Raw genomic sequence first — 13,227 nt, 5'->3', positions numbered from 1 at the left:
ATAATATAAATATCTGGGTTCTTTTCTAACCTTTATGAATGCAGAGGACAGGTTACAGACTGTTTCCTACAAGCAAGAAGACTCATTTCTAGGTCACTGTATTTCCTCAAAAGTACTCTAGATGAATGAGGATCATAGGGATCAGCTCCAAAACTTTTCTTCTTGCTTGTGAGAACTTAGTCCTGATATTCATGACTGCGAGGGAGATAGCTCAGTGGCATAAGTGCCTACCTCACAAGTACAAGGTCCTGAGTTTGATCCCCAATACCAATTTTAAAAATAAAAGTGTGTAATCAAGACATAATCCCAAGAGGTCAATGTAAATTTATTAAGTAAGGTTAGGTCAGCTACTCAAAATTGACCCACTCTTTTCAAAACCAAAATTCACTCTCCTGATTAAAAAAATCAGCCACAGAAGACAGTGTTTGTTTACTTTTTTGCCAGACTCTGGTATAAAATGTAAGTACTTATAAAATGCTAGAAAAAAAATATACACATACACACTCACAGTTTTCACACACCACACAGTTTTTCTCCTTAGTTAATCTGTCCATATCCATGCGGGGTGGAGAAGGGAAAGGAAATAGAAACGTTCTCTGCTCCTATCCGGACTTCCCTAGAGAACAATGTGTGGATGGCCTCTCTGAGCCTAATGTAGTTTATTCAAATAAATAAACATATCTGTGAGTATCATGACATTAATTGGCAAAAACCCACACAGAATTAAAATTGTTTGCATATAACTGCTAAGAAGAGATGACCAGAGCTACCTACTGAAATTAGGCTTGAGATTTAAGGTAGCATGCTCTACTGGGAGGCAGTATGATTGTCTTTTTAGTGCACGTAATGTAGTGATTCACATCAGTCATTTTTGCAAAAATCAGCTTTTTGAGGGAAATAACTATAAATACCTTAATAAATGGTACTATTCTTGCATTCCTTGATAATATGGGATCTTTCTAATTTGTTTGCTGTGTATTAGAAAGCCATTCATAATTCTAATAATAGTCTCTATGTTTAATCACTGTGCCTCTTAAAAATTAATAGAGAACTCTTAAAATAGTGCCAATGTAGCATCTACTTTTGTACTTTACTTATGACATTACCTTAAGACAGTCTATGAACCAATAATCAAGCTATGTTTGACTTTACCACGTATAAAGTTAAAAGTCTAGCTCACTGACGCGTAGCTTCTTGTAGGTGTTGCCCACACAAGTAATCCCATTAGCCAACACTTCATTGTGGATGAAAATGCCTTTCCGGTACTTATGCAGCTACTGAGAGAACACCCTTCGCCTAACATTAAGGTATACATCAAGGTGTAAATGTTTCTAATATAGTAAAAGTAATAGACAGATCATTTTAAGAATAATTTGTATCTTAATATAAGCTCCCAAACATAAACATTTAACATTTGAAGATTTTACTAAAACCTTTTGTCTTAAACAAAAACAGTTGCTACCAACTATAAACACAGTAAATTTTTATTTAAAATGTGATTCCTTCAAATATGACAACAAAGTCTTGTTTTTTAATTATTTAATTATCTATTTATTTGATACAAGGTCTCACTCTGCAGCTCAGACTCGTAGTGATGCTCCTGTCTCAGCCTCCCCAGTGCTGGGATTACAGGGGATGCATCATCATACCTGGTTTTGATGGCTGGCACAGCATGGGACGGACACAACATGCAGTATTGAGGATCGAACCCTGGGTCCTTGAGCTTGCCAGGCAGGCACTTAGACCACTGAGCCACTTCCCCAGCCATTGCCCTTACTCTTCAAAGAAAGTTTTTCTTTGGCTATTTAATTACATATTTGCAGACAATCTTCTCCGCTTCCTCCCATAGTGACTGATAAGGTTGGGTCGGGCAGGGAGGGTGATTACCCTACACTGGCATTTCTCAAGTACAAGTGCATACCACAAGTACAGAGCCATTTAAGCAGCCCCGCTGCCCTGCAAGCAGCCTATGTTGGCGGGTCGCTGTGGGTTCATTACAGCGGGATACGGTGAGAATGACTGCAGGTCGCCAAAAAGTTTTGCACTCTTCCATTTACCTCTCGTAAAATGCCCTGGATAAGATGATATTTCCATCAACTCAAATCGTTTCACCAAGGCTTTAGAAACTCATCATATAAACATAGTAAATTTTATGGCAAAAAAACATAACCAAAAATCCATTTTCCTCTCAAAATTTGGTATTGGATGTGCTAGAGGTGATGGAATAGAAACAACACAGGTGAAAAAGATGTAAGCAAACAGCAATGTTGATTCTACTGGATATGGTTGTTTAAAATGTAATCTTTTATTTTTCTTTATGTTTTCGGTACAGGGCTTCACCATGCAGCTTGGATTCGTAATGATCCTCATGTCTCAGCCTCCCCACTACTGGGATTATAGATGTGCACCACCACACCCTGTTTCGGTGGTTGGCATGGTGAACCCCAGGTTTCAAGGAATTGAACCCAGGTCCCTGTGCTTGCCAGGCAGGTGCTTAGATGGCCAAGCTATCTACCCAGCCCTAGAATTTCTTTTTTTATGAAAAGATGCCCTAAGTTGTGTACCTTTTGGACACAAAAAAATTATTAAAAGATCATTAGAGAAATACAAGGAAGAAACATGCCAGCACACGAAAAAAGAAAAACAAACAAAAAGGGAGAAAGCTCAGTGGCATAAGCACCTGACTGGCATGCTGAAGGTCTAGAGTTCGATCCCTGGATAAATACATACATGCGCGTGTGCGCCAGCAGTATTGTGGCTTGAATTATAATTAAAAACTACATTGACCTTCTGTGTACAAGTAAGTTTCTTGAAACTATGGGAAAGTGCCACAAAAATACATTTTATTTTAAAATGTGCATTTTCATGGAGAAGCAGTTTCCTGCACCCATCTATATTTGAATGCTTCAATATATTTTCAATACTTTCCTCAACATACAATTATATAATGGACCCAATATTTCACAATAATTAAGTAATCATGTTTTTATTCTTAACAGTTTTCATGGAAACACATAGTATAGCACTTTTAAATTTTGTTTTTATTTTTTATTAATTAATTTTTTTTTTTTTGCAGAACCGGGGATTGAACTCAGGCCCTTGCGCTTACCAGGGAAGCACTTATTCCACTGAGCCATCTCCCCAGCCTTAGTGTAGCTTAAAGACTCATCTGAGTCCCAATAATATACAAAGCTCACATTCTACTGGGCTTCGGAGTGTATGCTAATGACTCCAAATCTTGAGGAAAAAAATATTTTTTATTTCTGTAAAGCTTTATTTAAATTAGTATGTGTTCATTAAAATTGTACAGCTTGATGATCTGTAGCTGACAGGCAATTTCAGCTTTATAAACCATTCCAGAAAACATTTAAACACATTTTTTTAGATGTGGAAGGAATGCAACTGTACCCTGAGGTATAAGGGCATGAGACTCCCTTTAACGCCCTGCTAACCACAGTGGCCTCCTCTGTTTCCTCAGCAGGCACTGAGGTGACCCCAGCAAGCAGAAGGGAAGGTTATTTCCCAGAGATAAAAATCATGAGCTCTTCCTTCAGAAGTTGTGTTACTCTTTAAGTGCCAGAGAGCTAGAGTGGTTGTATTATATTTCAGCAGATTTTACAGTATGTTTCTATAATACATCCTGTGTAAATGTTTATCCAATGAAGGACAAATAATTTCTGCAAACCACATATTTAGGTTGAAGTGGCATTTTCCTTGGCATGCATTGTTCTCGGGAATGATGAACTACAGAAAGAATTACAAGAAAATGAAGGGTTTAAATATTCTGATGTCCTCTATCTTCTGCACTCAACTGATAAGGTAAAACCTTTACAAAATATTCAAGTTCATCTAGAAGTAGTTAGTGTTTAGGCCACACTCTCCAAGTATCATCAAAGCTCTTTCATGGCAATAATCAAATGTATTATTTGAGAAAAGAAATATAAACAATCTTTCTGCAGGTCACTAGTTTGTAAGGGTTATGATGCATATTTTATATATTATTTATGGTAATATGTATTTTTCATAGAAAATGCAATATATTTTTGTTACTTATTTTTTCAGCATAGGGAATTGAGCCCAGGGCCTTACATAGATGCAAGCTAGGCAAGTGGTCTACCTCTAAGCTATACCCTCAGCCCTGATTTTGTGTATGTAAATTATAATTTTTCATATTGTAAAACTAAAATATTAAAGGATACATATAAAATTAGTCCTGTTGTTAATTTATCTTACATATTTACAATGCATAGTTTAAAAGTAATTATTAATATAATTTTGAAAAAAATGTTAGCAAGCATAAATATCAGGCACTCTTCTCCCATTCAGAGATATAGTGGATATAAAGGGAAAATCAGCAACCAGGGGACATAACCACCCAAGGGAAGGTGGGTGGATGAAAGAATGAAGGAAGTAGAGCATTGATAGTTGATCATCAGGAAAAAATTACGGAAAACTACGTTCCTCCTAGAGGGTTAATATTTGGCCCTCCTGACTGGAAGCAGCTGATTTTGTTCTTGTCTTATGCCTGATACTCGCTGGCAGCATAGAAGTAGTAGTCACGCTGTTGGGATTTACTTTGGGATGTAACTGACAAGACACCTCATAAACTGAACTGCCCTGTCTACTGTAGATTTCCAGGAAAAAGGCAGCAAAACCCAGATGGAAAAGAACTGGAGATGGGTCAGCTCCGAGCATCCTTCTCTCTCTCCCCTGTTCTTGACCCGAATATGCAAGGCGTGGCCCTTGGCTCATTTCTCATCATTTTTTACTTTGTTGGCTCCAGGTTCTGTTTCCCAGTCGGTTAGCCTGTGCTTGGTCCATGGCTGAACCTTAGTTCACTGATGGTCCCTAACACCTTTCCTCTCACCTGTTGCCCCATGACTCTGTGTGTGTGTGCATGTGCGTGCGCGCGCGTGCATGCATGCATGTGTAATTATTACTATGGAAATTTTCAAGCACACATTCATTTTATAGGAAGAGAAAATACTATAGCAGACTTAAACATCCCCTGGCACAGTTTCGGTAATTATCAACTCACAGCCAAACTTATCTGTGTATCCACTTACTTTTACTTCAGTATCCACATAGAGCATCTTAATGTAATGATTGATAGTGGCAAAAAGAAAAATTCACTAAAATTACTGAGCCATCTCTGTCATACATATAGTAAGACAAAAATGTTAATATGAATTATTTTTAATATTAAGACATGAATGGCATAGGCAAGCCGACTGCCTCAAAGAGAGAAAGTGCAGTTTGCTCACCCTAAGAATGTTAAAATGTGGTCCTCAACAGTGAATAGTTTTTCTGCTCTTCCTCTGTAGAATATAGCATATTTGAATTTTACAAAAGAACTTATTTAAAGAGACAACATAATCCTGCATTTCATGATTGGATTATGCAATGGAATGTTTGATACAAGGGAAGGGAAGTTTTATTTTTGTTCACTCTACTTTGAAATCTTCAAATGAAAATAAAAATATATTGCAACAATAAGTTGAAGGTTGATGGAACTGTTTCTTTTTAGCTAAATGATTATTCATTTGCATACTCAATACAGTAATATTTTCTTGGAAAATTACCATGTTTTCTCTTTTTCTTCCCACCACAACCTACTTCTCTGTTCATTTTATCTGTTCAGTAACATTCTGGGGTAATTCTCTTACTAGTTTTCCTCAATAATGTTGAATTTTACTCCCAAGAATAGAATGAAATATATTTTAATGGGCAAGAATTTCAAACCTAATATTTTATCTAACATGATAAATGAAGCAAGCTAAACAAAATACACATTTTTCCTATTTCTAGGATATTTGCTTAAGAGCAGCCTACGCATTAACCCTTTTTGCCTTCAATAATCGCTTTCAACAATTTTTAATATTGGAAAGTGGAAAAATCACCATATCTATTTTTGAACCTTTTCTTGAATCAACAGTTGAAACTGAGAAGGCAATGGCAGCATTTCAGGTAAAAAATCAGAAGTTAACACTTCAAGTTCATAAGTGTATTGTCAGTGAAAAATTAAAAATAAACCAGTAAGATGTTTTCAGATCTGTAAAATTTAGTATTTTGTACATTAGCCCCTCTACTACTTCATAAAACTCCATTAACTAGGAGAATTTTTTCACTCATGTAGAATTCAACAAGTCCCAGCAAACGTTTGCCTTGACACCTCATCTGATGCTCGTAACAACCCTGTGGGCTCGATGGGCAGCTGACCCTACTGTAAGGGCCTGTATCAGAAGGAAAGAGCTAGAGAAACACAGCAGTGTCCAAGACAGGTTTTCTAACTGTGCATCACTAGCTGATCATGTGGATTCTTCAACCCTATCATGAGTACATTACTTGGCTTCTTAGTTTTATTCTCTCTTCATTTTCTGTCCTTTAACTTTTAGAAGTACTTTCTATGAACATACACCTCATGGATGCAAAATATGCAATCATTGTAGGAAGAATATACAACCTATTATGGTCACTGTTCTGACTGGTTAGGGGCAAGTGCTCCAACGCCTCTCTGTTATACCACATGCTTCTCTTTTATTGGGTCCTATCAAATACCTAAGAATATTCTTCAACAAATGACAGTTTAGAGAAGATGAGGAGGAAATGTTCAGTGATTCTATGTATCTTTTTGCTTTTAGATTATTGTGTTAGCTAAAGTCATCATAGACGTGGACCACATTACTTTGTCTGCAAGAGGCGTCACTATTTTAGTGAACAGTCTGTACTCCTATCAGCATACTACTATTGTCTTGACAGGTGAGAAATGACTAGTGCTGGTTGCACACACACAAAACCATTTCCAAACTTATTTTTGTGATTTGAGCAATAGGAGAAATAATAAGTCAGGCCCCGTGTCCCACAATGAACTCATGTTAATCTATGTAGACCTTCAGTCAGTCTGTATTAACAATGGACATCCACCCTGAACCCTGAAAGCAGCAGTTAACTCTGGACATGGACTTTTTTACTTTTCTAATGACATTTTCAAACCTCTAATTGTTTTTTTCCCAGGCTATAAAATGAGTATTCTCCTATGAGAACCACCACCAAGATACGCACAGTAATATATCCCAGCAGGGGAAGGTTTGTGCTCATGCTTCTCTGTCTGATTTACTTTTGTCCAGCCAGGCACATTTGGCTAGTATTTAGGTGTCTTCTGTGGCACACAGCAAAGCTAAATGGTTCCACAGAGTTCCTGACACAATGTTAATTCTGTAACTTTATCTAGGCCAGGCTGGCTCACACAAAGGTGACTAGTGGTGTTCATGTATCTTGACATACCACTCCCAAGGGAACATAAAAGAGCATCAGAAGGACAGTCAGAGGGCCAGCCAAATAGCTCAGCAGATTAAAACACCTGCAAGCAGGTGCAGGGACCGGGGGTTCGGTCCCCAGGCCTGCTGTGCTGGCCCCACTCCTGGGGCATGCTGAGACAGCGATAGAACTATCTGATTCCCAGATAGAACTTCTGGGATATCAACAGTGGGTAACTAATACATAAATAAATAAATAAATAAACACTCCTTTTCTCAACTGAAATACACCCATGATAGGAATAAAAGAAGCTCCACCTGCACCATAAGGTTACATCATTTGGGGGCATATTTTCATGGCAAGGAAAAAAGTTAAGCAAATGAAAAGTTTTTGATGAAAACTAAAGAAACTATGTCTACAAGAAATTACTAGAAAGTAATTAAATCCAGGACAATCAGGCCTTGGGAGCAGTGTAAGACAACCGATACAACTGTGCCCCAGCTGACACAATTCCCAGAACAGGCGCCAAAGGCATGGAGGTTTTGCAGATATTGTGAACTAGGGGAAAAAACGTGCAAAAGAAAAGACAAACTAATGTATACCAGCAGTGGAAGATTCGTGCTCACGCTTCTCTGTCTGGTGATGGGGGGTGGGAAGGATAAAGGAAGAAAGGGAAAAAGAAAAAAACATAGATGTACGCAAGACAGTTAAGAGCTTTACAGCTGGGTTCTCTTAGTTCCTGAAAAGAATGCTGTGTGCCGATAATGTTCAAACACATACCACACCTGCATCTTGTACTCTGATTAACTAACGGAAGGCAACAGCAGGCAAGGCATCAGCTATGTAACTGTCCTACTAACCTGCTATGAAGCTCAAACTGTAACAAACTAATGTATCAACTATTGGAATCATCCCAATAACCTGTTTCACTGTTTGTAGTTTTTTCTCTTTAAAGTAGTAATAAACAAAGGCACAGAAGTTCTGCAGAGACTGGGATTTCTCTGACCAACCTGTCAAGTTTTCCTCTGTGTGTATAGCTCTTCTCTAACGTTCCTCCTCCTCCTCCTCTGAGCACTGGAAAACTAAGGCCTTCCTTCCTACCTTCTCCACCCCCTCCATCTGTTCCTGGGTCTCACTTCCCAGCTAGAACTTCTGGGATTTAAAGGCAGCTTTTCAACTTCGCAGATAGGTTAGCTTTAGGCAACTTTTGCTTTCTCTACAACCCAGGCTTCTCCAGCTAAGGAAGAATTCCTTGGCTTCTACTAGAGGCCAGGAAATGTGTAAGAGAACAAAACTTGGTTTGTATCTAAATATAGTATCCACCCACAGCTGTAGAAACACATTTAAATTTTAAAATATCAATATGAATGAAATAGTGTTGATAGACAGTTATTTTAATTACTGAGTCACTCTGCCATTTTTAGTCCCCAAATACTATTTCATAGTTAGAACTTCAATGATTTTAAGTTTAAATAAGCAGTACATTCATTGGCTCTATAATTTCATTAAGGTCTTAAAGCCATTCAAATTGCAAAAAGAACATACTGAATTTTCTTATGACATTCAATTATTAATTTCATTGTCATTTTTTAAAAACTCTCAAAAATATATCTGAAGCCATGGAAGGAAGAAAACCTCTGGCGTACAAAAAGAATTCTACTCTTAAAATATGTTTAATTTTTAGTATTTGTGCAGAAAACCAAACCATAATTTTGGGGAAAGTTCATTTGCATTTACATACATATACACTTCTTCATATACCAGCGATGTACAGCTATATACCGATTAACAAAAGTATGGCAGATGGATTTATCATGTAAATGACGCAGTCATGTTTTCTTGTTTGATCTATAGGAAATTTAATAGCTAGCCTGGCTCACTCGAGAGCTGGCATCCCAGAAGCATTTATTACATTAGGGACAATTCAGCGACTCTGCTACCACTTGTACTCAGGAAGAGAAGAGGTAAAAAACAAAACGAATTTTAAAATTGAATATACTAAAAAATAGGAAAATATAGTATGTGAGAGGCTGGTGCAGCTGGTAAAAATAATTTAGCAGTAGTCAAGGAGTACCGAGAAGGGGAGAGTTTATGGATCCCGTGTAAGAGTGGTGGGCAAGTCAGGGGGAAGGGTGGGATTTTATATTTGACTTTAATGTCATTCCAGGGATACGCCATGAGGTCGTGGTTTCTCGGTTGTCAGGATAGCCAGGTGTTGTTTGAAGACTGATAAAATTTTGTTCAACAGGAGGCAGTGCTCTTGGCTTTGTTAGAAACAATCTTCTTTCTGGATAAAATTCATGGACAGATAATGGCATTAGAATAAACTATGTTTGTACTTAAAAGGGACTTTTTATATTATATTCAGATGGGGAAGAAATATGGCAAGTGATTCAATATCTAGTGACGTAGGTGGTTTTCATGCAGACTTTACAAGGTGGGAAGTTAATGTTGTACTCCAGGTTAATCACAACTGCATGGTAGCATTACTTTTTGCTTTTATTTCATTTTATTGGTACATTTTAGATATAAAATGAAGTTGCTTTTACTTCATTTTATTGGTATATTTTAGATATAGTACCAAATGTGTACTGTACATGATACCTCTTGCTGCTTTTTCACCCCTCTCTTCTCTCCTCCCTTCAACCTCTTCTCCTTATTCACAAAAGCTTTGTTTCCATTTTTTCCTTCTAGTCTTCATTGTTTTCTTGTCCTTTTACATCTGATGCAGTATAACCTTTAAAGAAACGATGGGAAAATAACCCTGACTCTCCACATATCTCACTATAGAAGTTTTCCTCTGGTTGCCTATCACATAATATAGTTTGTGTTCTTATCGCAAAATTAATGACCTTTCTAGAGCTAAGTCATCAAACTGGCCATTCGCCATTCTGATTCCTAGAAAGTTTTAACACCAAGACTTAAACAGGATGTTAATTACAAAAGCAGTACAACAACTAACTGTAACTGAAGGTTTAAAAATATCTGCTCAAATTAGCCTCAGAATTAATAGCAAAAAACAAGGAAAAGTGCAAAATAAATCATCTTAATGCTACAGTAGGTTCCTCGCAGGAATAAATACATTGATAATATAAAAAGTTTATAATGCAAGTATTTATTAAGTGCCTGACAGGGCCAGCCAGATAGCTCAGTGGACTAAAGCACATACTTAAGCAGGCGCAGGGACCAGGGTTTCATCCCCACTGTGCCATGTGGACCCCGCCCCTGGGGCACGCTGAGACAGCAACTGAGACTGGGCCTGGTGGCGCATGCCTGTAATCCCAGCACTTGGGAGGCTAAAAATAGGAGGATCACTATGAGTCCAATCTGTGTAGTAAGACCCTGTACTAAATACATAAAAAATAAATACAGAAATACAAAAATAAATAAAAGTATCTTATAAAAATTAGTTACTTGGTGATCTCACTAAAATATTTTTTCTATGGTCTGGAAGAAATGAAAGTAGAATCCACAGGTCGGTTTTCTTGGCCTGCTGAGCAGGATTGAGGTGAGGGTATGTGAGAGGGATCATGTTAGCCATGGCAATGGTTTGCTTCTGACTATTCACCCACTCTTCTCTTTAGAGAGAGAGCAGTACTCTCCAACTTTAGGGAGTACCAGAATTACCTGAAAGATTTATATCACTGATTGTTGGCCCCCTTCTCAGAATTCCAGACTCAATGCATCAGAGGTGGGTCCCAGATGCTGCATCTCTAATAAACTCCCAGCAGCTGACAATGTTAATCCATGAGCCACGCAATGAAAACAGAGCCACAAGATCAAGGCCTGGAAAATGCATGGGCACACAGGGCAGCTGGATGCCAAAGACTAACGTCAGCTTTTTGGTACCAGGCATGAGCCTTGTGTTTTGTTCACTTTATGGAACTGTTTATGCTACCAGCTCTCCAACTATCTTCCCAGGAGTGTACATCATATGAACAACCTGATTACTTGAGTCACAGGCAAAGAGTTACTTCCTTTAAACAATGAATACTTTTTCTAGAGTCTGATGGCCTCATACCTGAGCTTCTTTGTTGTTCAGAGAAAAACAGTGCTTTCTTGTTTGGCCTCTTGTCTCTTTCCTAGATTCTGCTGACAATCACCTGAGCAGTTCTGAAAAACCCTCAAGCCCAGCCTGCATCCTAGATTAATTAAGTGAATTTCTAGAGTTGGGACCCAGGTGTAATGGTCAAAGTTACGCAGGTGATGTTAATGCACAGCCAAGGTTGAAATTTCAAAGGTTAAATTTTAAAGATTCATACCTTGGTTGTGCATTAAAAATAAACCGCAACATTGATTCAGAGTTAATTGATGGACACCTCCTTAATACTCCAGGTGATTCTAAAATGCCGTCAAGATTGCAAACTACAACATATAAATGGTGGTGGCCAGTCATCTCTAAAAGACTTGGCTGTTAATTTCCCATCTAAAAATAGCAATCAGTTTACACACACGTGTGTTTTACCTACCTACAGACTTGCCTATGAAGTACTGGTTAGACACTTTTAAGAACAAAACTCATTAAGAATTGTTTCTTTCATTTAGGTTCGTACAGCATGCTCTTGTGCTCTTGGATACTTAACTTACAATGCAAATGGTTTCCGCATTCTGTTAAAAGAATGCAGGAATAAGCCTAATCAGTTTCTTCGTATAAGAAACAATATCAGCAGAGATGCAAGTATCAATCCAGCATTTTTAAAGGAATTTCAAAGGCAACAAATGATTGGACTTCCTTCTTTAAGGTATTGTGCCAATGTCTGAAGTTGTAGTGCTGGATTACTGGTAGAGGAGAATTTAGGAAAGCTGAGGGGAGATTGAGCATAGCCTTTGTATTTTTTACTGAAGGGTAAACTTTCTTCTCAGTGTCCAATACCGAAGCCTGTTTATTTATGACAGGGAGGTCTTGCTGTGTTTCCCAAGCTGACCCGGAACACCTGAGCTAAGGCAATCTTCCTTCCTCAGCCTTCTCAGTAGCTGGGACTAGAGACATGACCCATGACGCACATCTCAAAACCTGTTTTAATTCCAGTTCAGCATCACAAGTGTGGGTGCAGATAACAATACAATATCTTGGGGACCTGTGTAGCCAGACCATTTTATAGTTTTTTTTTTGTTTGTTTGTTTGTTTTGTTTTGTTTTTTACTGTTTTATAGTTCTTGGGGGTCTGATTAAAACCTATGCCTGATCCAAGACTCCACTTTGCATTGGACTGTAAGTACACTTGAGAGTTCCAAGTTACACAGGAGCACAGCCATGCCTTTAGCTTCTGCACTTGAGCCAAAGCTAGGCAAATCCCCAAGGTGGAAAACCAGCTCAAGCAGCCCCTTGTTCGGAGCTTCAGTGAAGGCTGCAGGGCATTTGCTCAGAGAGGCTGCCTTAACGTCACAACTTCTCTGGAAATTCAAGTCCCTGAAAAACCAGAAGGGACGACGATCTGCTTACTACAGGCACATTTTCTCTTCCTCTGTAGATGAAGCTGCATTGTAAGTTTTCTCTACAAGTAGTGATAGTTATATACAAGAAACTATGCAAGATAGGAGGTGTAATCAAAAGTAGACAGAGTGGTTAAAAAAATAATTCACAGTAAAAAACACTGCGATTAATTCCCCTCCAAATACCACCACTCACTTCAGGCACACGTCTTTGTTTTTGACACTTCCTGAAGAAGGGTCACCCACTGCTGTGGGTGACTTGTTGTCCTGAATTAGTTAAAAAACATTTGCTTTCATGATTTTTTTTTTTTTTTTTATTTATGTATTTGGTATAGGATCTTGCTACAGTTCAAACTTGCAGTGACCCTCTTGTCTTAGCCTCCTGAGCACTGGGATTACAGGAATGTACCACCACACCTGGTTTCAGTGGAGAACACAGTATGCAGTACTGGGATCAAACTCAGGTCCTTGCGCTTGACAGGCAGGCACTTAGACCACTGAACTATCTCTTTGGCCCTCATGATCATTTTTGACTTTG

General features: G+C 38.2%; 1 protein-coding gene across 1 annotated transcript in view; it reads left to right on the top strand.

Annotated features, from left to right (window-relative positions):
• Positions 1-13,227, top strand: part of Ankar (ankyrin and armadillo repeat containing) — a 54,233-nt gene that overhangs the window by 35,848 nt on the left and 5,158 nt on the right. The window contains exons 17-22 of the mRNA XM_023712335.1: positions 1,201-1,307; positions 3,697-3,819; positions 5,809-5,967; positions 6,642-6,759; positions 9,112-9,221; positions 11,803-12,012. Of these exons, the coding sequence (XP_023568103.1) occupies positions 1,201-1,307; positions 3,697-3,819; positions 5,809-5,967; positions 6,642-6,759; positions 9,112-9,221; positions 11,803-12,012 (827 nt within the window). The remainder of the gene's footprint in view (positions 1-1,200; positions 1,308-3,696; positions 3,820-5,808; positions 5,968-6,641; positions 6,760-9,111; positions 9,222-11,802; positions 12,013-13,227) is intronic.

This window comes from Octodon degus, unplaced genomic scaffold (genome assembly GCF_000260255.1).
Source record: "Octodon degus isolate 3935 unplaced genomic scaffold, OctDeg1.0 scaffold00025, whole genome shotgun sequence".
Lineage (NCBI taxonomy): Eukaryota > Metazoa > Chordata > Mammalia > Rodentia > Octodontidae > Octodon > Octodon degus.
The sequence above is the reverse complement of the archived record's forward strand: the minus strand, read 5'-3'. Positions and strand labels throughout refer to the sequence as shown.